This window comes from Gopherus evgoodei, unplaced genomic scaffold, assembly GCF_007399415.2.
Source record: "Gopherus evgoodei ecotype Sinaloan lineage unplaced genomic scaffold, rGopEvg1_v1.p scaffold_71_arrow_ctg1, whole genome shotgun sequence".
Lineage (NCBI taxonomy): Eukaryota > Metazoa > Chordata > Testudines > Testudinidae > Gopherus > Gopherus evgoodei.
Genome location: NW_022060092.1, coordinates 1 through 22,803, shown reverse-complemented (window position 1 = coordinate 22,803; position 22,803 = coordinate 1). Strand labels below are relative to the sequence as shown.

At 65.6% G+C, this 22,803-nt stretch overlaps 3 protein-coding genes across 3 annotated transcripts in view; 1 reads left to right on the top strand and 2 right to left on the bottom strand.

Moving 5' to 3' along the window:
- Positions 1–4,661, bottom strand: part of SEZ6L2 (seizure related 6 homolog like 2) — a 32,989-nt gene extending 28,328 nt beyond the window's left edge. Inside the window, 6 exon segments of the mRNA XM_030547831.1 lie at positions 289–481; positions 660–793; positions 973–1,284; positions 1,678–1,869; positions 3,401–3,596; positions 4,371–4,661. Coding sequence (XP_030403691.1) covers positions 289–481; positions 660–793; positions 973–1,284; positions 1,678–1,869; positions 3,401–3,467 — 898 coding nt within the window. The 5' untranslated portion in view covers positions 3,468–3,596; positions 4,371–4,661.
- Positions 4,662–13,794: 9,133 nt separating this feature from the next.
- Positions 13,795–18,492, top strand: ASPHD1 (aspartate beta-hydroxylase domain containing 1). Its single transcript, XM_030547843.1, has 3 exons — positions 13,795–14,494; positions 14,777–14,890; positions 16,879–18,492. The coding sequence occupies exons 1-3, from the start codon at positions 13,795–13,797 to the stop codon at positions 16,986–16,988; spliced, it is 924 nt and encodes a 307-aa protein (XP_030403703.1). The 3' UTR covers positions 16,989–18,492.
- A 443-nt stretch (positions 18,493–18,935) lies between these two features.
- On the bottom strand, positions 18,936–22,786 carry KCTD13 (potassium channel tetramerization domain containing 13). Its single transcript, XM_030547834.1, has 3 exons — positions 22,415–22,786; positions 21,277–21,472; positions 18,936–20,676 (listed from the first exon to the last, which is right to left on the bottom strand). The coding sequence occupies exons 1-3, from the start codon at positions 22,564–22,566 to the stop codon at positions 20,437–20,439; spliced, it is 588 nt and encodes a 195-aa protein (XP_030403694.1). The 5' UTR covers positions 22,567–22,786; the 3' UTR covers positions 18,936–20,436.
- Positions 22,787–22,803: the final 17 nt, after the last annotated feature.

Below are 22,803 nucleotides of genomic sequence, written 5' to 3'. Positions count from 1 at the left end.
CTCCTCCCCTTTAAGGAAACATACATTGGTTCCTCCTCCCCTCCCTCTCTTAAAGGGATGGGGGACTCGCCCCTGTCTGCCTCTTTGCTGGGAGGAGTCATCCCCTTTAAGACAAGGGGGCCTTTCAACCATTCACCTCTTAAAGGGGCAGCAGCCAACAGACTCCCCCTTCTTCAAGGGGCAAACAGTCCAATGGCCACCTCTTAAAGTGGCAGGGAAGCACCTACCCCCCCCCTTAAAGGGGTGGTGGAATCGGTCCCCCCCACCCCTTAAAGGGGCGGCCCTTACCCTGGTAGTGGAACTTGAAGACGCTGGGGGTGGTGGCGTGGTCGCTCCGGAAGTGGATCAGCACCTGATTGGTTGGGCTGCGGATCACCTGACCCTCCACCATCAGGGACTGGTTGGCCAGGATGGCCGGCGTCTCGCCCCCCAGCCCCTCCACGGTGAGGGAGTCGTCCTTGGACAGGTTCAGCGTCTGCACCTGGGGGGGAGCAGGGTCAGCACCCAGGCCCCCCCTCACCCCAGCATCCCCCAACTGCCTCCTGCCCCAACATCCTCAGCCCCCCAGACTGGCCCCTCCTGCCCCCCAATTGTCCCCCTCCCAGTCCAGCCCCCACCCTGCCCTCCCACAGCCCTGGCCCAGCTCCCTGCCCCCTTACCTGCACCTCGACCCCGTAGCCCATGTAGACCCGGATGCTGTAGCTACAGTCCAGCCCCCCGTAGAACGCAGCCCCCGCGGAATCTGGGGACTCCACGTAGCCCTCCACCTCCGAGATGTTGTTATTGCAAAGGACTATGGGAAGGGGGAACTGAGTCAGACATACCTGGAATTCTTCCACCCGCCCCCCCCGAGCCAGCCAATCCCTGCCCTGGGGCTGGGGCCGGCACCCCCAAGAGGGGAAAGGCCCCTGCTCCATCCCCTGCCCCCCCCAGCCAGTCCCTGAAGCCCCTTGAGGACCAGGGCCCCCTCACCGGGCGTGTGCACCGTGGTGATGGTCGTCGTAGTGATGAGCGTTGTCGTGGTTTCCTCATCGCCCTCGGGGATGTAGGTTGTCATGGCAACATGGCCCCCCTCGTCGCCCCCTGCAGGAGGGGGCAGCAGGCGAAGGGGGGTGGCGGTGGAGCCCGGGGGGGTGGTGAGAAAGCTGGGGCCCCCCGGGGCAGTGGGCTGGGGGGGCAGCACCACCGTGGTGAGCGGAGAGGCCGTGTCTGTGCCGAGAACCCCGGGGTCCAGGCGCTGGGGAGGCAACAGCGAGGCCGGGGGTCGCGGGGCCGAGGGGCTGCCTGGGGGAAGACGGGGACAGGCGGTGAGAGCAGCCCAGTCCCCACCCAACTAGCCCCCATCTCCACTTGTCTCCCTCAACCCCCTACCGAGCCCCCACTCCTCTCCCCCACACCCGTCTCCACCCAATCCTCACCCAGCCCCCCCTGCCCCATGTATGTGCCCCTCCCCAAACAATTTCTACCCCCAACCTCCTTCTCCTCCCCCATTGGTCCCACACACTTTCTCCCAGCCCCCCCACCCATTCCCCAAGGGCCTCCCCCACCCCAATTTCACACCCTCTCCCCCAGCTCCCTCCCCCTCTTCCCTACTTCCAACCCCCCCATAGAACAGCCCCTACTCCAGTGAGTGTCCCCTCCCAGTCGCCCCTCACACAGCGGGTGGGGGAGACTCACCAGGGAGAGGCTCGGCCTGCCCCAGAAAGTCCTTCTTCAGCAGGACGCCCTGCAGCAGCTCAGACAGACCCTCAGGGACCCCAGGGGGAGGCACGGAGCCCCCCAGGGCTGAGCCACTGGCCTGGCCCCCCAGCGAGGAGACCTCCAGCTGTGGGGAGAGGGTCACGGGCGACACATCCTTCAGCGGCAGCCCTGCGAGGAGCGAGGGGTTAAACAAGACAGAGACCCGATGCCCCTCACTCCCGACCCGCAGCCCGTGCCCCCCCAGCCCTGCCCCCCCCCGCTCTACTGGTGCCCCTCACTCCCGACCCGCAGCCCCTGCTAGCCCAGCCTTGGGCCCCAGAGGACTGCAGGTGAGGAGTGAGGGGCACCGGCAGAGCTGGGGGGGCAGGGCTGGGCTAGCGGGGGCTGCGGGTCAGGAGTGAGGGGCACCGGCAGAGCTGGGAGGGCAGGGCTGGGCTGGCAGGGGCTGCGGGTCGGGAGTGAGGGGCACTGGCAGAGCTGGGGGGGCAGGGCTGGGCTGGCTGGCAGGGGCTGCGGGTCGGGAGTGAGGGGCACTGGCAGAGCTGGGGGGGGGGGCAGGGCTGGGCTGGCAGGGGCTGCAGGTTAGGAGTGAGGGGCACCTGCGGAGCTGGGGGGGGCAGGGCTGCGCTAGCCCGGGCTGCGGGGTGGCACTGCTGTGTCTGTCTCCCACATGCACGGCTGGGCTGCTGTGACGAGTGCGGCTGTGACAGCCCTGGCCCGCGGGGCACAGGGGGGTGACAGGCCTGGGCAGCTGCTGGCCAGACACTAATTGCTCTGAATGTGGCGCATTAGAGGATGCGGCTCTCAAACGGAATCGCTGCCCAGACCCAGCGCCTGACACTACCCAGCCCTCTGCCCCCGATGGGAGCCGGTGCCCCCTAGAGGGGAATGGCCCCTGCCCCATCCCCGCTCCGGAGTCAGCCAGGCCCTGCCCCTGCCCCATCCCCGCTCCGGAGTCAGCCAGGCCCTGCCCCTGCCCCATCCCCGCTCCGGAGTCAGCCAGGCCCTGCCCCTGCCCCTGCCCCATCCCCGCTGCGGAGTCAGCCAGGCCCTGCCCCTGCCCCTGCCCCTGCCCCATCCCTGCTCCGGAGTCAGCCAGGCCCTGCCCCTGCCCCTGCCCCATCCCCGCTGCGGAGTCAGCCAGGCCCTGCCCCTGCCCCTGCCCCATCCCGCCCCATCCCCAGGCCCTGCCCCTGCCCCATCCCGCCCCCAGGAGCCAGCCGGGCCCTGCCCCAGGGTGGCTGGGAGCTGCGCTCCCCAGAGGGGACAGGCCCGAGGTGCCCAGGAAGGAGAGTCCTGGATCCAGTGGAAATTGCTTGAGAATTAGGAAGGAAAATGGAGGTCTGGACACCTGGGTTCCTGCAGAACAGCCCCTACTCGCCCCCAGCACCCCCACCCTGACCCCACAATCCCCATCCCCTGGCGCCCTGCAGCGAACATAGGGGGCGCTGCTTGGGGTGTGCGGGGGGGGCCCTGATGGCTCTATGCCTAGTTGGGGGTCTGGCACCCCAATTACAGTCAGTCACCCATTCATTAACCCCCTTCGCTACTCCCAGCGCCGGCCCGGCCCCCACTGCCGCCCGTTCCCATGGCTCTGCGCCCCTGCGCACAAAGAGCCGGCTGCATGTTCCAGCGGGCCTGTCCCTCCCCCCTCGCAACCCCAAATCTCTGCCCCCCCCCCCGCTTGCGGCCCCCTCACCTCGCAGCAGAGGCGCCGAGCCCAGCAGCAGCAGGAGGCAGGAGGCGGCCGGGCCGGAGCAGCCCATGGCGGGTCCCCTCCGACCTGCGAGCAGCTTCCCTGGCGCGGCGCGGCGCGGCGCTTCGCTTCGCTTCGCTTCCCGGCAGCCGGGGCTGCGCTTCGCCGGGGGCACCGGGCGCGGGAGACACCTGCTCCTCTGCAAGGCGAAAGGGGGGGGGGGGATTGCTGCAAACTGCCCACGGCAGCTCCCTCCCCCGCCTGATGCCGCACAGCCAGACCCCCCCGCAACACACGGCGCTGCGCCGTCACCCCCCCGCAACACACGCGCCCCCCCGCAACACACGGCGCTGCGCCGTCACCCCCCCAACACCGGCGCTGCCCTGCCCCCCCGCAACACACGCGCCCCCCCGCAACACACGGCGCTGCGCCGTCACCCCCCCCAACACCGGCGCTGCCCTGCCCCCCCGCAACACACGGCGCTGCGCCGTCACCCCCCCGCAACACACGCGCCCCCCCGCAACACACGGCGCTGCGCCGTCACCCCCCCAACACCGGCGCTGCCCTGCCCCCCCGCAACACACGGCGCTGCGCCGTCACCCCCCCAACACCGGCGCTGCCCTGCCCCCCCGCAACACACGGCGCTGCGCCGTCACCCCCCCCCCGCAACACACGGCGCTGCGCCGTCACCCCCCCAACACCGGCGCTGCCCTGCCCCCCCGCAACACACGGCGCTGCGCCGTCACCCCCCGCAACACACGGTGCTGGGCCGTCCCCCCGCCCGCCTGATTCCGCACAGCCAGGCCCCCCCCGCAACACACGGCGCTGGCCTGCCCCCTCCCCCGCAGCAAGACAGGTTTCCAAGCCTCTGCTATTTTGCAGGATCCATTCACTCCACCCTCCCTGGCTGTTCTCGGCACCGCATTTCCCTGCAAGCCAGAGGCAGCAGGGAGCCAAGATTTCTCCTGCTCACCTGCACTCCCCACGCCGCCCCAGGGCTGTAACTTGGCAGTGTGAACCCCCTGAGTCCTTCCAGCTCAGGTCCCAGCTTCTCTGCGCCCTGCAGCCCACTGGAGCCCACTGGAGCCCCTGCCCGCTTGGCAGCGGCAATGCCTCGATTCTGGGCGCCAGTAGCCTCCGTCTTCTCAATGCAAACCCCAGTGCCGGCCCCCCAGTCACCTACAGCTAGTGCCGCAGAAACGCCACTTTTCCACCCAGTGCCACGCGGGAGAAACCTCCCGGGCCTTTGGTGAGGTCTCTGCGGTCAAAGGCAGCCGCTGCAGAGCCGTGCCAAACCCTAGTGCGACTGTCACACCAGGCCGGGCGCTCGCTTTCGGCCCTGCCGAGGGCAGTCCCTGCGGCTGGCGCATTTGCCGGTGGCAGAGGCAGGCTCCCTGGAGAGGGCGGCAGAAGAAACGCGCCGGCTCCCCATGGATTGTTTGGCAAAACGAATCCGACTCAGGATCCCATTCGGCTCCAGGTGCAAAGCCCAGCCTTGCCACGGGGCTGCAGGAACCTGCCCCCCACCACAGGACCCTGATCTGCAGCTTCCTCACGTCCCCGTCTGGTCTCCCCCATTCCTACACCAAGGCCAGACCTTGTGCACCAGAAATTCTCCAAAAAAAGAGGACCACAGCAGGGGGGAGCCCAGTGAGATCCCCAAATTCAGCCCCCCAAGATTGACCCTCTCAAATCCCCGCCTGCCCCCCTGCATTGACCCGCTCTGTCTGATGGCAATGAACGGGGACGTTCTGCCGGGCCCCCCTGTGTCTCTCTGGGGGAGGCAACTGCCCGGGGGTACATGACTGGAGCAGTGAGGACTCTCTGGGCTGCTGGGCCAGGCTCCGGCAGCTCCCAGGTGATTTGTCCTCTCTCCAGTGGTTGCCGCCAAACTCAGGACTTGCTCTTCTGTGCCAGCCATCAAACCATTCATGGCCCAGATCCTCAAGCGTCCTTTGGCTCCTAACTCCCATTGGCCTTGGGATCAGCCATGTCCACTTAACCCTTAGCTGGCAGGAGCCTCTGCTCATGGGTTTGGGGTGACTCCTGAGCTCAGAGCTCGTGTTCGGAAATCGGGGGCAGATAGGACCTGGGCCTGCCGCACCGGTTTACACTGAACACAGCTCAGATTCACACACACGCCCCAGTGCCATCCTGAGGGCTGCCAAAACCGGGGTCTAGTTTTGTAGCGTTTCGCCGGACAAGAACAAGGTTTATTTTTAAGCTTTTTTTCCTTTCAATGTAATTTGCCCAGTGGCCCAAAATGAAGGATTTTCAGCACGACTATGTATCTAGTTCCATGTTCTCGGTCACATGAAATCAGGGAAGGGGGGTCAGACAAAACCGATCTGAGATTCCAAAGGCAAACGCCTTGTAAAAATGGTCACCGGCCCGCGGGACCAAACCAATAACCAGTCATCAGATGCGAATATCTTCTCAGGCGGCACGTTTCTCCCTATGCGTGGCAGGGCGTGCTGACGATTCTCACGGGAAGTGGGTCTGTGGTGGGGCTGGACAGGCGCGGTGAAATGGAGGGGTGCTGAGCAAAACTGAATCCTTCCATGCAGTTGGTAGATGCGGTGAGGTGGGTGGAGGGTCTCCCCTTGGCCTAGGTCCGGCTGCCTGGGGAGGTGGATTATCCTGAGAGAAAATGGACAATGCCGGTGCAGTGCTCAGAGCATAGACGGAACAAGTTACCTTCCCTTTCTGCCTCGTGTTCTTCTGCCGTCGGCTTTCCCCTCTGGTGCCGCAAACGTCCCTCGCCCACCGCCCTTTGCATGTGCCTGCTTGGCCCGCCTGGCTGGCCGTGGAGGGAGTTTACCGCAGGCTCTTGCAGGGGAACGTCGGGGCTAATGCTGCACAAGTGCCCCAAGGACCAGGGGCTGGACCCTGCAGCCAAAAGGCTCAACCCACCCAGCGACGGAGATGTTGGCAGCAGGTTTGCACTCGCCACGTCATGGCGCCCTCGCCGGGCGTCTGGGGCACCAGGCCCAGCTGGTCTGTTGCTTCCTCACCCCCAGGAAGTTCACCTTGACCTGAGCAATTGGTAACACCCACTTTTCCGTTATTATTCAGGGCATTTTCTGGCTAGTAAATCCCAGAAAAAAACATCTTTCTTACCATTCTGATTGGCTCACATGCTGAGAGCAGACTGGTCATTTGAATAGTAGCCATCTTCACCATGGTGCTTAATTCACTTCACTTCTCCACTCCTTTTTCCACTGACGTGGGGCCAGAGGTGCCTAGACATGTCACGCCTTCTGGAGCATGGCCCGGGTCTGCAGGTTTTGGGAGTTCTCTTCTCTTCAAAATGAGGGTGCTACGTTACAGCCATTCACACAAGATTTCAAGAAGAAAAACAGAATTTCTTTTCTGTATTATTTGAAAAGTGCTAAGCACAATCCTAGCAATGCCTAGGGCTTGTCCACACAGGGACATCCAGGAAAAGTAATCGGAAATAGCAAAAGGTGTGACTTTGAAGTGGGCGAGTTAAACTAGATTAAACCCTGTGTGACCACCTTAACTCAGACCCTAAGTGGCCTTAATTCAAACTGAATTAAGGCCATGTTAAGGGTCACTGCCATTCTGGGAGGTGTTTTGAGGTGTTGCTGTCAGATGGAGACAAATTTGAGTGTAGACATGCACAAATTGACGCAAGGTGACAAATGTCAACTAGACCTTGTCACGTAGACCAAGCCTGATTGAAAGCATCCACACAGGGGATTTTATTTACTTTTTATTTTATTTTTTTTAATTTACTTAACTCACTTTAATTCATTCAGGTTAATGTTCCTGGCTGTCCCCATGTAGACAGGTCCCTGGCGTAGTTTGACAATGAACAACCATCGTGTGGAACAGTCCCAGAAGTGTCACAAAGTCCCCGGGCGATGCTCTGGAACTGCTCCCCACAAAGCAAGGCAGGACTCTGGGGAGCCTCCTCTCCCTTGGAGCAGACTGTCTGCAGGGCAAGAAGCTCACACAGCTTCACCTCCTGGGTCTCTCCTTGGAGCATTCAGCATCCTCTGCCCCTCCGTGCGCTTCCCACAGCGAGTCCACCCCAGCGGGGTCCTGGGGAAGCCACCGGGTCCTGCACCCCCACTTTGCAGTCAGACGTGACTCTCAGCCAGCCAGTAACACAGAGGTTTATTCGATGACAGGAACAGGGTCTAACACAGAGCTTGTAGGTACAGAGAACCGGACCCCTCGGCCGGGTCCATTCTGGGGGGCAGTGAGCCAGACCCCCACCTCTGCCCTCACTCCTCGTCCCCAGCCAGCTCCAGACTAACCACCCCTCCAGCCCCTCCTCTGCTCAGCCCCTTTCCCGGGCCAGGAGGTCACCTGATCTCTTTGTCTCCAACACCTTCAGCTGGCACCTTTGCAGAGGGGGGGCCCAGGCCATCAGTTGCTAGGAGACAGAGTGTCAGGCATTTAGGTGCACTGGCCCCTTGCTCTGCAGCAATCACACACCCTTATCCCACCACCTAGATACTTAAGAACTGCACAGGGGACACTGAGGCACCAACACAGTATTCAGAGAAAATATTAAGAACATTCCCAGTTCGTCCCAAAAAGTAATTAGCAAAATGCATCCATTGGGTGACTTGTAAGAGTAGCAATCGCAAATCACAGTAAATAGTTTTGGAAACCAAACAGAAATCAACCAAATCCACTGACACCAAGAACAACAACCTCCAGTTTTCACCAAGCCCTTTTCCTGCGCAGGTCGCAGAGTGTGCTGTAACGGAAGTGGATGCCGTTATCCCATTTTTCCGATGGGGAGACTTGTCCGTTAACCAGGATAGTCTCAGGTCTCTCTTGGAGCAGTGCTTCTCAGCCTTTGTTCATTTCTGGCCCCCTAACAAATTCCGAATGGAGGGGCAGGGCCCTTTGGAAAACCTAGACCAGTTTGGGGGCCCCGGTTGGGAGAGGCCTCCCCCCCAAAGAATTCCTGAGAACTTCTTTGAGAAGAACCAGCCAGCCTGAGCCCTTGGTCGCTTGGTCCCCACCCTGTTAACAGCCGATCCCTGATTTCCAGCATGACGGTGTCTGGCTCTGTCCACGGTCCAGCTGTTGGATCCCATTGGACCATCATCTGCAAAGCAACAGGTCCATGGCAAACTGAATCCATTTTGCATTTGAAGGCTTTCATGTAGATTTCTTTGTGAGCTTGTTAACATTTATTGGCGATCTTAATATACGTTCTATTACTTATTAGCACAATTAGCTTCGGAATGAGGGTATTAATTAGGGTTATTTTTCTGATTGGTTGGGATGAAATCATTCCACGACTGAATCTCCTGTGTTAGGTCATATTTCGGCAACGCTTGTTTGTTACGTTAAATCTCACTGTAGTTCTCATTTCTGTCACAATATTCTGGGAGGCTGCCTTGTTTACGTGCCGATACTTAGTCAGTTTTCAGGTTCGTTGTCTCCTGCAGATACTGGTCACAATCTGTTATTGGCGTCAATTTCCCTAGCGCATTGTGCCAGCATTGTCAGTAATCACCGGGAGGTTATTAGGCATTATGTGTTATTAGCTGATCCTGCAAGTGGGGCTTCTCTTAGGAATAGTTATTAGCAAAATTAAGAATGTAATTTATGAATTATCGAGGACAGCAAACTGAAGGGACCTTTGCTGGGGCAGATCCTGCCAGTGCCATGCCGGAGGGCACAGATGTAAGTATCTCCATGAAGCTAGTCATTGCTTCGGTACGACCGGCACAGTACCACCCGGTGACGCCTGGCCCTGCTGGTCTGCGTTCGCCGCTCCTGCGTGACGCTGAGACTGTGCCATTCGCAGCGTAGCTACAAGGCAGGTCATCACTGACACTTCACACCCGTGACTCGGGCTGCGAGAGTCCCTGGGAGGGCTCCGTGTTCACACCGCGTATGTCTGGTGGGCAATGAACGCACAGCTGGATAGTTACCAATGGGAACAGGACCCTGGGCCCTGCTTCGCAGGCGCTGTCTGGCCCAGTGCGAGATGTTACAGACCCCCGGTGGGGCAAGGAACATTTGGAATGGACCGTGCCCCCCACGAGAGACCCCGGACCTAGCCCCGCTGGGAGAGACCCCGGTCCGAGCCCCACTGGGAGAGACCCCGGTCCTTGACCCCTGGAAGAGACCCCGGTCCGAGCCCCACTGGGAGAGACCCCGGTCCGAGCCCGGCTGGAAGAGACCCTGGTCCTTGCCCCCCGGGAGAAACCCCGGTCCGAGCCCGGCTGGAAGAGACCCTGGTCCTTGCCCCCCGGGAGAAACCCCGGTCCGAGCCCGGCTGGAAGAGACCCTGGTCCTTGCCCCCCGGGAGAAACCCCGGTCCGAGCCCGGCTGGAAGAGACCCTGGTCCTTGCCCCCCGGGAGAGACCCCGGTCCGAGCCCGGCTGGGAGAGACCCCGGTCCGAGCCCGGCTGGAAGAGACCCTGGTCCTTGCCCCGCTGGGAGAGACCCCGGTCCTTGCCCCCCGGGAGAGACCCCGGTCCGAGCCCCACTGGGAGAGACCCCGGTCCTTGACCCCCGGGAGAGACCCCGGTCCGAGCCCGGCTGGGAGAGACCCCAGTCCGAGCCCGGCTGGAAGAGACCCCGGTCCTTGCCCCCCGGGAGAGACCCCGGTCCGAGCCCGGCTGGGAGAGACCCCGGTCTGAGCCCCACTGGGAGAGACCCCGGTCCTTGACCCCCGGGAGAGACCCCGGTCCGAGCCCGGCTGGGAGAGACCCCAGTCCGAGCCCGGCTGGAAGAGACCCTGGTCCTTGCCCCCCGGGAGAGACCCCGGACCTAGCCCCGCTGGGAGAGACCCCGGACCTAGCCCCGCTGGGAGAGACCCCGGTCCTTGACCCCTGGAAGAGACCCCGGTCCGAGCCCCACTGGGAGAGACCCCGGTCCTTGACCCCTGGAAGAGACCCCGGTCCGAGCCCCACTGGGAGAGACCCCGGTCCGAGCCCGGCTGGAAGAGACCCTGGTCCTTGCCCCCCAGGAGAGACCCCGGTCCGAGCCCCGCTGGGAGAGACCCCGGTCCGAGCCCGGCTGGAAGAGACCCTGGTCCGAGCCCCGCTGGGAGAGACCCTGGTCCTTGCCCCCCAGGAGAGACCCCGGTCCGAGCCCCCGCTGGGAGAGACCCCAGTCCTTGCCCCCCGGGAGAGACCCCGGTCCGAGCCCCACTGGGAGAGACCCCAGTCCGAGCCCGGCTGGATGAGACCCTGGTCCTTGCCCCCCTGGGAGTGACCCTGGTCCTTGCCCCCCGGGAGAGACCCCGGTCCGAGCCCGGCTGGAAGAGACCCTGGTCCTTGCCCCCCGGGAGAGACCCTGGTCCTTGCCCCCCAGGAGAGACCCCGGACCTAGCCCCGCTGGGAGAGACCCCGGTCCAAGCCCCGCTGGGAGAGACCCCAGTCCGAGCCCGGCTGGAAGAGACCCTGGTCCTTGCCCCCCGGGAGAGACCCTGGTCCTTGCCCCCCTGGGAGAGACTCTGGTCCTTGACCCCGGTCCAAGCCCCCCTGGGAGAGACCCCAGACCTTGCCCTGCTGGGAGAGACCCCGGTCCGAGCCCCGCTGGGAGAGACCCCAGTCCTTGACCCCTGGAAGAGACCCCGGTCTGAGCCCCGCTGGGAGAGACCCCGGTCCGAGCCCCGCTGGGAGAGACCCCGGACCTAGCCCCACTGGGAGAGACCCCGGTCCGAGCCCCGCTGGGAGAGACCCCGGTCCGAGCCCGGCTGGGAGAGACCCTGGTCCTTGCCCCCCGGGAGAGACCCCGGTCCTTGCCCCCCGGGAGAGACCCCGGTCCTTGCCCCCCTGGGAGAGACCCCAGACCTTGCCCTGCTGGGAGAGACCCCGGTCCGAGCCCCGCTGGGAGAGACTCTGGTCCTTGACCCCGGTCCAAGCCCCCCTGGGAGAGACCCCAGACCTTGCCCTGCTGGGAGAGACCCCGGTCCGAGCCCCGCTGGGAGAGACTCTGGTCCTTGACCCCGGTCCAAGCCCCCCTGGGAGAGACCCTGCTCTCACCAGCTTAGGAAGCGCAGGGCCCAATTCGAACAGTTTTGGCGGGTCCCGGCAGGGATGACTTTAAAAAAAAAAGTAAAAAAACCATGTGGGGCTTGTACTCGCCGGGCGGCGCTCCGAGTCTTCGGTGGCGGGTCCTTCACCCGCTCCAGTCTTTGGCGGCACCGAAGGACCCGCTGCCGAAGTGTCACCAAAGCCCTGGAGCGCCGCCAGGTGAGTAAAAATTCAAAAGGTGCCTCTAGCCAGGGAAGGGAATCTCACGGGGCACGGGGCCCTCTTAGGCGTGGGGCCCGATTCAGGGGAATTGGTTGAATAGGCCTAAAGCCCAAAACCTGCTGGTCTGAGCCCAGCTTGGGGACCCCAGTCCGAGCCCCCCTAGGAGAAACCCCAGTCTGAGCCCAGCTGGGGGGACCCCAGTCTGAGCCCTCCCGGGAGAGACCCCGATCCGAGCCCAGCTGGGGAGACCCCGGTCCGAGCCCCCCTAGGAGAAACCCCGGTCTGAGCCCAGCTTGGGGACCCCAGTCTGAGCCCTCCCGGGAGAGACCCCGATCTGAGCCCAGCTGGGGAGACCCCGGTCCGAGCCCCCCGTCCGAGCCCAGCTGGGGGGACCCCGGTCCGAGCCCCCCCAGGAGAGACCCCGGTCCGAGCCCAGCTGAGGGGACCCCGGTCCGAGCCCCCCCAGGAGAGACCCCGGTCCGAGCCCAGCTGGGGGGACCCCGGTCCGAGCCCCCCGTCCGAGCCCAGCTGGGGGGACCCCGGTCCGAGCCCCCCCAGGAGAGACCCCGGTCCGAGCCCAGCTGGGGGGACCCGGGTCCGAGCCCCCCCAGGAGAGACCCCGGTCCAAGCCCCCCCAGGAGAGACCCCGGTCCGAGCCCAGCTGAGGGGACCCCGGTCCGAGCCCCACCGGGAGAAACCCCGGTCCGAGCCCAGCTGGGGGGACCCCGGTCCGAGCCCCCCCAGGAGAGACCCCGGTCCGAGCCCAGCTGGGGGGACCCCGGTCCGAGCCCCCCGTCCGAGCCCAGCTGGGGGGACCCCGGTCCGGGCCCCCCCGGGAGAGACCCCGGTCTGAGCCCAGCTGGGGGGACCCCGGTCCGAGCCCCCCCGGGAGAGACCCCGGTCCGAGCCCAGCTGGGGGGACCCCGGTCCGAGCCCCCCGTCCGAGCCCAGCTGGGGGGACCCCGGTCCGGGCCCCCCCGGGAGAGACCCCGGTCCGAGCCCAGCTGGGGGGACCCCGGTCCAAGCCCCCCCGGGAGAGACCCCGGTCCGAGCCCAGCTGGGGGGACCCCGGTCCGAGCCCCCCCGGGAGAGACCCCGGTCCGAGCCCAGCTGGGGGGACCCCGGTCCGAGCCCCCCCGGGGGCTGTGCTGGGCCCGGAGCCCGGACGTGTCCTGACCCCAAATCCAGGCTCCCAAGTCCCAGCTGTTCGGGGGGGGAGGGGCAGGATGGGTCACTGCGGCCCGTCGGCCCCAAACCTCCAGAGCGGGGGGGACTCCTCGGGGGGGTGTTGGGGGGGCGCGGCCCCGCTGCCTGCGTCACTCCGTGTGGGGGGGCGGGGGAGGATCCGCCGGAGCCGAAGCGGGTCCAGCAGCAGCAGCATCCTCGGGCGGCGGGGGAGGGGGCGCTGAGCAGGGGGAGGGGCAGGGGGCACTGAGGAAGGGGGAGGGGGCATTGAGGAGGGGGAGGGGGCAGAGAGGGCAGGGGGCATTGAGGAGGGGGAGGGGGCACTGAGGAGGGGGAGGGGGCAGAGAGGGCAGGGGGCACTGAGGAGGGGGAGGGGGCAGAGAGGGCAGGGGGCACTGAGGAAGGGGGAGGGGGCACTTAGGAGGGGGAGGGGCAGGGGGCAGAGGGGGCAGGGGGCACTGAGGAGGGGGAGGGGCGGAGAGGGCAGGGGGCACTGAGGAGGGGGAGGGGCAGGGGCAGAGGGGGCAGGGGGCACTGAGGAGGGGGAGGGGCAGGGGGCAGAGAGGGCAGGGGGCACTGAGGAGGGGAAGGGGCAGAGAGGGTAGGGGGCACTGAGGAGGGGGAGGGGCAGAGGGGGCAGGGGGCACTGAGGAGGGGGAGGGGCGGAGAGGGCAGGGGGCACTGAGCAGGGGGAGGGGCAGAGAGGGCAGGGGGCACTGAGCAGGGGGAGGGGCAGGGGGCACTGAGGAGGGGGAGGGGCGGAGAGGGCACTGAGCAGGGGGAGGGTCGGAGAGGGCAGGGGGCACTGAGCAGGGGGAGGGGCAGGGGGCAGAGAGGGCAGGGGGAACTGAGGAAGGGGGAGGGGGCACTTAGGAGGGGGAGGGGCAGAGAGGGCAGGGGGCACTGAGCAGGGGGAGGGGCAGGGGCAGAGGGGGCAGGGGGCACTGAGGAGGGGGAGGGGCGGAGAGGGCAGGGGGCACTGAGGAGAGGGAGGGGCAGCGACGGGTGATGGCGTGCCCCAGGGCGCTGGATGGGTTTTTCTCCTCCCTGCTGCCGGCCATCCCCCCATGGCGCCCTGGCCCCGAGCCGGCGCTGGCACTGCTGGTCTGGCTGGCCCTGCTCTTCATCTGGTACTGCTACCGGGTGGGCAGCGAGTGGGCGCCAGCGGGGCCTCCGGGGGGGCCACGGGGCGGGGGGCGCCCAGCCCCCAGCCTGCCCCCCGGGGCCGGGCGGCTGCACCGAAGCCTGCGGGCCTACACCCAGCGGTACTCGTGGGCGGGCATGGGGCGGGTGCGCAAGGCGCTGTGGGAGGAGCTGCGACCCGAGCGCCCGGCCATCCAGAGCCCCCGCGTCTTCCACCTGCCCGAGCTGCCCTCGGCCCCCTGCTTCCCGCGGGACGCCCAGCGGCACGACGCCGAGCTGCTGGAGCGTGCCTGCGCTGCCATCCTGCAGGAGTACCAGGGCGTGGCTGGGGGCGCCGCCCGGGGCTGGACACCTGGGCCCTGCCAGTGCTTCTACCTCTACCGCCGGGGCGTGTGCCAGCCGCAGCACTGCCGGGCCTGCCCGCGCACCTACCGCACCCTGGCCACTCTGCGCACCTTCGTCAGCGCCAACCGCTTCGGCAATGCCTGCTTCAGCGTCCTGCAGCCGGGCACCATCCTGCCCGGGCGCTACGGGCCCACCAACATCCGCCTGCGCTGCCACCTGGGTACGGGAACGGGGGGCGGGGAATGGGGCGCAGGGCCTGCACCCTCTAGGGGGTTCCAGGGAATGGAGCAGGGCCTCTCTCTCCAGGGGGCACATGGGGCCAGGGAATGGCACAGGGGCCTGTCCCTCCAGGGATGCCAGGGAATGGGGTGGGGGTCTGTCCCCTCCGGGAGCACTAAGGGGTGGGGAATGGGGCATGGGGCCTGCACCCTCTAGGAGGCGCTGAGGGGCGGGGAATGGGGCACAGGGCTTTTCCCAACCAATCAACCTGCTCCCACTGCAGGGCTGATGGTGCCCCAAGGCTGTGAGCTGGTGGTGGGGGGCGAGCCCCAGTGCTGGTCCGAGGGACACTGCCTCCTGCTGGACGACTCCTTCCTGCACACGACTGCGCATAATGGTAAGAGAATGACAGGAGTGAGGGGCACCGGCAGAGCTGAGGGAGCCCAGGGGGCTGCAGGTCGGGAGTGAGGGGCACTGGCAGAGCTGGGGGGGCAGGGGCTGCGGGTCAGGAGTGAGGGGCACCAGCAGAGCTGGGGGGGCAGGGGCTGCGGGTTGGGAGTGAGGGGCACTGGCAGAGCTGGGGGGGCAGGGGCTGCGGGTCAGGAGTGAGGGGCACCAGCAGAGCTGGGGGGGCAGGGGCTGTGGGTCGGGAGTGAGGGGCACTGGCAGAGCTAGGGGGGCAGGGCTGCGCTGGCAGTGGCTGTGGGTCAGGAGTGAGGGGCACCGGCAAAGCTGGGCGGGCAGGGGCTGCGGGTTGGGAGTGAGGAGCAGCAGCAGAGCTGGGGGGGCAGGGCTGCGCTGGCAGTGGCTGTGGGTCAGGAGTGAGGGGCACCGGCAAAGCTGGGCGGGCAGGGGCTGCGGGTCGGGAGTGAGGGGCACTGGCAGAGCGGGGGGGGCAGGGCTGGGGGGGCAGGGGCTGCGGGTCAGGAGTGAGGGGCACCGGCAGGGCTGGGCTAGCAGGGGCTGTGGGTCAGGAGTGAGGAGCAGCAGAGCTGGGGGGGCAGGGCTGCGCTGGCAGTGGCTGTGGGTCAGGAGTGAGGGGCACCGGCAAAGCTGGGCGGGCAGGGGCTGCGGGTCGGGAGTGAGGGGCACTGGCAGAGCTGAGGGAGCCCAGGGGGCTGCAGGTCGGGAGTGAGGGGCACTGGCAGAGCTGGGGGGGCAGGGGCTGTGGGTCAGGAGTGAGGGGCACCAGCAGAGCTGGGGGGGCAGGGGCTGCGGGTCGGGAGTGAGGGGCACTGGCAGAGCTAGGGGGGCAGGGCTGCGCTGGCAGTGGCTGTGGGTCAGGAGTGCGGGGGCACCGGCAAAGCTGGGCGGGCAGGGGCTGCGGGTTGGGAGTGAGGGGCACCAGCAGAGCTGGGGGGCCCAGGGCTGGGTGGGCAGGGGCTGCGGGTTGGGAGTGAGGGGCACCAGCAGAGCGGGGGGGGCAGGGCTGGGGGGGCAGGGGCTGCAGGTCGGGAGTGAGGGGCACCGGCAGGGCTGGGCTAGCAGGGGCTGTGGGTCAGGAGTGAGGAGCAGCAGCAGAGCTGGGGGGGCAGGGCTGCGCTGGCAGTGGCTGTGGGTCAGGAGTGAGGGGCACCGGCAAAGCTGGGCGGGCAGGGGCTGCGGGTTGGGAGTGAGGGGCACCGGCAGAGCTGGGGGTGGGCAGGGCTGGGCTAGCAGGGGCTGCAGGTCGGGAGTGAGGGGCACCGGCAGGGCTGGGCTAGCAGGGGCTGTGGGTCAGGAGTGAGGAGCAGCAGCAGAGCTGGGGGGGCAGGGCTGGGCTGGCAGTGGCTGTGGGTCAGGAGTGAGGGGCACCGGCAAAGCTGGGCGGGCAGGGGCTGCGGGTCGGGAGTGAGGGGCACTGGCAGAGCTGAGGGAGCCCAGGGGGCTGCAGGTCGGGAGTGAGGGGCACTGGCAGAGCTGGGGGGGCAGGGGCTGTGGGTCAGGAGTGAGGGGCACCAGCAGAGCTGGGGGGGCAGGGGCTGCGGGTCGGGAGTGAGGGGCACTGGCAGAGCTAGGGGGGCAGGGCTGCGCTGGCAGTGGCTGTGGGTCAGGAGTGAGGGGCACCGGCAAAGCTGGGCGGGCAGGGGCTGCGGGTTGGGAGTGAGGGGCACCAGCAGAGCTGGGGGGCCCAGGGCTGGGTGGGCAGGGGCTGCGGGTTGGGAGTGAGGGGCACCAGCAGAGCGGGGGGGGGCAGGGGCTGTGGGTCAGGAGTGAGGGGCACTGGCAGAGCTAGGGGGGCAGGGCTGCGCTGGCAGTGGCTGTGGGTCAGGAGTGAGGGGCACCGGCAAAGCTGGGCGGGCAGGGGCTGCGGGTTGGGAGTGAGGGGCACCAGCAGAGCTAGAGGAGCCCAGGGAGCTGTGGGTCGGGAGTGAGGGGCACCTCTGAGCCCAGTGTCTCTCACAGGTCCCCCCGAGGACGGACCCTTCGTGCTGTTCATTGTGGATCTGTGGCACCCCAACGTGGCCGGGGCCGAGCGCCAGGCTCTGGATTACATCTTTGCCCCTAGCCCCTAGGGCCTGGGCCGGGCCGTGGCGCTGGTGGCGGGTCAGTGCCCAGGACGGATGGACAGCACTGGAACCAGCCCCACTGAACTGCCTCTGGGGGCGCCGGCTCCCATCCAGCCCCAGGGCCCCAAGTCTCCTGCCCCACTGCGTACGGCTTCCTTGGCCCCACGTTGCTTGAACCCGAATTCTCTGCAAAGCCCCCAGCCCCTCACTAAAACCTTCAGCACCTGCTATGTCAGCGCTTCGCAGAGCTGGGGCTGTGGCGCCGGGCACTGCCCAGACTCCGCCTGCCCTCGGCAGGTCAGGGCCCCATCACCCAGCATGGGCTGCTTCGGGGCAGGGACTGGCCTGTAGGGTGGGGGACAGGACCCAGGGCCTCTCCTCTCTAGGGAGCGCCGTTCCCAGCCGGCCCCAGGGCAAGGACCGGTGCAGGGGGGTGGGGGATGGGACCCGGGGCCTCTCCCCTCTAGGGGGCGCTGGTTCCCAGCCAGCCCCAGGGCAAGGACTGGTGCAGTGGGGCGGGACCCAGGGCCTCTCCCCTCTAGGGGGCGCCGGTTCCCAGCTAGCCCCAGGACAAGGACCGGTGCAGTGGGGCGGGACCCAAGGTGTGGGGGGGCGCTGGTTCCCAGCCGACCCCAGGACAAGGACCAGTGCAGGGGCGTGGGGGATGGGACTCAGGGCCTCTCCCCTCTAAGGGGAGCCGGTTCCCAGCCAGCCCCAGGGCAAGGACTGGTGCAGTGGGGCGGGACCCAGGGCCTCTCCCCTCTAGGGGGCGCCGGTTCCCAGCCAGCCCCAGGGCAAGGACCAGTGCAGGGGGCGGGGGACAGGACCCAGGGCCCCTCCCCTCTATGGGGTGCCGGTTCCCAGCCGACCCCAGGACAAGGACCAGTGCAGGGGGCGGGGGACAGGACCCAGGGCCCCTCCCCTCTATGGGGTGCCGGTTCCCAGCCGACCCCAGGGCAAGGACCGGCGCAGGGGGTGGGGGACAGGACCCGGGGCCTCTCCCCTCTAGGGGGTGCCAGTTCCCAGCTGGCCCCAGGGCAAGGACCAGTGCAGGAGGGTGGGGGATAGGACCTAGGGCCTCTCCCCTCTAGGCGCCACCGGTTCCCACCCAACCCCAGGACAAGGACCGGTGCAGGGGGGTGGGGGATGGGACTCAGGGCCTCTCCCCTCTAAGGGGAGCCGGTTCCCAGCCGACCACAGGGCAGGGACCGGTGCAGGGGGGCGGGGGACGGGACCTGGGGCCTTTCCCCTCTATGGGGAGCTAGTTCCCAGCCGACCCCAGGACAAGGACCAGTGCAGGGGGCAGGGGACAGGACCCAGGGCCCCTCCCCTCTATGGGGTGCCGGTTCCCAGCCGATCCCAGGACAAGGACCAGTGCAGGGGGCAGGGGACAGGACCCAGGGCCCCTCCCCTCTATGGGGAGCTAGTTCCCAGCCGACCCCAGGACAAGGACCAGTGCAGGGGGCAGGGGACAGGACCCAGGGCCCCTCCCCTCTATGGGGTACTGGTTCCCAGCCGACCCCAGGACAAGGACCAGTGCAGGGGGCGGGGGACAGGATCCGGGGCCCCTCCCCTCTATGGGTGCCGGTTCCCAGCCGACCCCAGGGCAAGGACCAATGCAGGGGGTGGGGGACGGGACCTGGGGCCTTTCCCCTCTACGGGGAGCCGGTTCCCAGCCGATCCCAGGCAAGGACTGGTGCAGCGGGCGGGGACCCAGGGCCCCTCCCCTCTATGGGGTACTGGTTCCCAGCCGACCCCAGGACAAGGACCAGTGCAGGGGGCGGGGGACAGGACCAGGGCCCCTCCTCTCTATGGGGTGCCGGTTCCCAGCCGACCCCAGGGCAAGGACCGGTGCAGGGGGTGGGGGACAGGACCCGGGGCCTCTCCCTTCTAGGGGGCGCAAGTCCCAGATGGCCCCAGCCCCAGAGGTGGTGGTGCAGCTGGGCCAGGAGATGACGTTTCCCAGGAATCTTTATTACAATAATTTAATAGAAAAGCAAAAACCTGTTAAAATAAATTATACAAACATGACAATAACGGAGTGAGGGCCAGTACAGGGGGGGAATGGGGCCCCGCCTCTCCCCCTTTGCCTTTTCTGTGGGGGTGGGGGGGTGAGGTTTGGACCATACCAATTTGAGAGGGGATTGGAGCATCCCATTGTATTTTTATGGGGGTGTGAAGTTTGGAACAGCCCATTTTCTTTGGGGCAGGCTGAAGCATCCCATTATATTTTATAAGAGAAGGGGATTGGAACATCTCATTTAATAGGAGACTGGAATGTCCCATTTTATTTTGAGGGGTGGGGCTTGGAACACCCCATTGTATTATTTGGAGGCAGGTTGGAATATCCCATTGTAGTTTGTAGGGGGAGAAGATTGGAAAGTACCAATTTAGATTGGGTGATTGAGTAAAATTTTATTGAGGGGAATTGGTACCTCACATTTTATTGGAAGGTTGGAAGGGGAGTAGAGCATTCCACTGTATTTGGCCGGGGGAGAGAAGAGTGGTGCATTCCATTGTATTTTGTGGGGAAGCATAGTGGGCCCAGTAGGTTGGCGCGTACCATGTGTTTTAACCGATGCTGGTAAGAGCATCGTGTATTTTTGGGGGGAAAAAGGTAAATTCCATGTATGTGGTAAAGGACAGTGGCGGGACAGAGGAGGAAGGTTAGGGTCGTGCCATGTAATTTGTAGAAAACGGGTGTGAAATCTGGAGGATTGGAACATACCATGAGTGTAACAAGGAGAGGAGAGTTTTGAGGCTGGTAAGTGGGGGTCACTCCCCCACCCCCAGAAGGAAGGGAGGGTGGGACAGGCAGCAAAACTCTCACTGCCAGAACTCCCCATAGTGCCCCTGCTGGGCAAGGCCGGGCTGGAGTAGCCAGGAGCTCCTCCTACCCCACAGCGCCCCCCGCCAGGAGAGGCTGGGGCTGTACTAGCTGGCAGCTCCCCACTCAGCCAGCACCCCCATAGCACATAATAAGGCAGCACTGGCCTCCCTGCTGTCTTCTGCCCCCTGGGGGCAGTGGCTGACTGATCCCGGCCTGACCTGCAGTGCCGGGCTGCGTTACAGTCACAGGTGTCTATCCAGAATGGAGTGGGATGGGGGACAGACCTGGCATTCCACACACCCACAAAAGCAAAGGAATTAGGCTCGTTAAACATGGGTGTTGATGCCAAGGTGATTAATTAAGAAGCAGGAGGGGTCTCCCAGGAGCCGCCTCCCATGTCCCTCTCCCCTGTGCAGTTCAGGGGGTTACCCAGGTCTCTACTGCAGGGAAGTGAAATCTGAGAAGAGGTCAAAGGTCAGAGGCCACAAGGCAGAGAGCTCCCAAAGAGTGGAGAGGGGTCAAGGGAGACCCCCAAAAGGTCAGAGAGGCAGCGGGGGTGTGGCAGAAGGGGCGCCCCACCCCTGCCATTTGGCACCTGGACGGGGCCGTGGGGGCGGCGCAGGCTCAGTCCTTGAAGATGGCTTGGTGGCCGTGGGGGCGCTCGTCGTGCATGATGTGGCGCCGGACATGGATGCGCCGGACCCGGTGCTCCCGCCCATCCTCTTCGTCAGCCCGGTGCGGGCCGCCCCCTCCTCCGGCCGCCCCACCCGTCGCTTCCAGGAGCGCCTTGTCGGGGACCCGTGGGGTCTCGTAGATCAGAATGTTCAGGGTCTCCTCGAAGATCCGGGCCTCGGGGAACTCCACCTGTGGGGGTCAGAGGTCAGGCTGGGCCTAGGGGCGGGGCTGCTTTACACGCTGTGCCCCCCACAGCTTCAAAGAATCTCACCAGCAAGTGCCCATGTGGCCTTGGAAGCTACCAAGCATGGAGGTGGGGAGGAGGGAGAGAAAAGTCACATGTTGTCTTGGAATATACCAAGTATAGTGGGCTACCCATGGAACATACCAAGAAAAAACACAAATGGGGGGAACCAGCTGGTAGCATTGGACCATACCAAGTGCCTATGTGACCAGGGAGAGGGGACCACTCACATGGTCTAGGACCATACCAAGTGAGAGTATGATGCAGGGGGGTACCCACATGATGTTGGACCATATCAAGTGTGCATATGACTGGAGAAGAGGGGACTGCTCTGATACCATTGGATCATACCAAATGTGAAGGTGACAAGGGGTGCTGGATCATACCAAGAGTCCATGTGACAGCAGATAGAGGGGGGCCACCCACACTGCCTCAGAACCATGTGCTAACATTGTAAGGGAGATTCACGTATATCCTTGGAATAGACCAAAGTGCTGCAGGGCAATTTTCTCATGGACTGTACTAAGTGCGAGGGCCCAGGGTACCTTGGTCTGCTTCTTCTCGGTGGCGTAGACGATGGAGGTGCAGCAGACCTCGGCGATTTTGCGGCCCTGCCCATAGAAGGACCAGCAGCAGATCTCGTCCCCGAGCACGTCCTTGATGAAGAGGACCCGCCCATTGAAGCGCAGCGCCAGCTTGTCAAACAGCTCAATGTTCTTCAGCAGGTTATCGTCCGAGTTACTGCGGAGAAGAGACCTCGTGGGTGGGGAGGCCTCCCAGCTCCTCCAGCCCAGAAGGGGGTGGTCTGGGCAGTGGGGCAGGAGCACTGGCTCTAGGGGAGCTTCTGGCTACTTCACCCCTCGCCTCTCCCAGGAGGGGGTGATCTGGGGAGGGGAAGAGGCACCGGCTGGGGGGGAGCTCCCAATGGTTCCAGCCCCCGCCTCTCTCAGCAGAGGGCGCTGCGGGGAGGGGGAGGGACACAGGCTGGGGGGGAGCTCCCAATGGTTCCAGCCCCCGCCTCTCTCAGCAGAGGGCGCTGCGGGGAGGGGAAGGGACACAGGCTGGGGGGGAGCTCCCAATGGTTCCAGCCCCGCCTCTCCCAACAGAGGGCGCTGCGGGGAGGGACAGGGACACAGGCGGGGGGGGAGCTCCCAATGGTTCCAGCCCCCACCTCTCCCAACAGAGGGCGCTGCGGGGAGGGGGAGGGACACAGGCTGGGGGGGAGCTCCCAATGGTTCCAGCCCCCGCCTCTCCCAGCAGAGGGCGCTGCGGGGAGGGGGAGGGACACAGGCTGGGGGGGAGCTCCCAATGGTTCCAGCCCCCGCCTCTCCCAACAGAGGGCGCTGCGGGGAGGGGGAGGGACACAGGCTGGGGGGGAGCTCCCAATGGTTCCAGCCCCCGCCTCTCCCAGCAGAGGGCGCTGCGGGGAGGGGGAGGGACACAGGCTGGGGGGGAGCTCCCAATGGTTCCAGCCCCCGCCTCTCCCAGCAGAGGGCGCTGCGGGGAGGGGGAGGGACACAGGCTGGGGGGGAGCTCCCAATGGTTCCAGCCCCCGCCTCTCCCAGCAGAGGGCGCTGCGGGGAGGGGGAGGGACACAGGCTGGGGGGGAGCTCCCAATGGTTCCAGCCCCTGCCTCTCCCAGCAGAGGGTGCTGCAGGGAGGGGGTCAGGGGTATTGGATTACCTGGTATACGAATACTTGTTGTTACTTCTGTTATGCAACAATTTCACCACTGGCTGGAAAAAAACCGAGAGACAGGAAATGAGGCTGGGATGGCGCAGGTGGCTCGGAAATGAGGCTGGGATGGCGCAGGTGGCTCGGAAATGAGGCTGCATTGGCGCAGGTGGCTCGGAAATGAGGCTGCATTGGCGCAGGTGGCTAGGAAATGAGGCTGCATTGGCGCAAGTGGCTAGGAAATGAGGCTGGATTGGCGCAAGTGGCTAGGAAATGAGGCTGGATTCGTATAGGTCGCTCAGCATTAACTTCCTGCCAAAGGGGAGGGAGAAGGCTGGGAGGTGTCAGTGCAGAGGGTGATCCTGGGGGGGCTGGAAAGGCCAACAAGGGAGGACCTG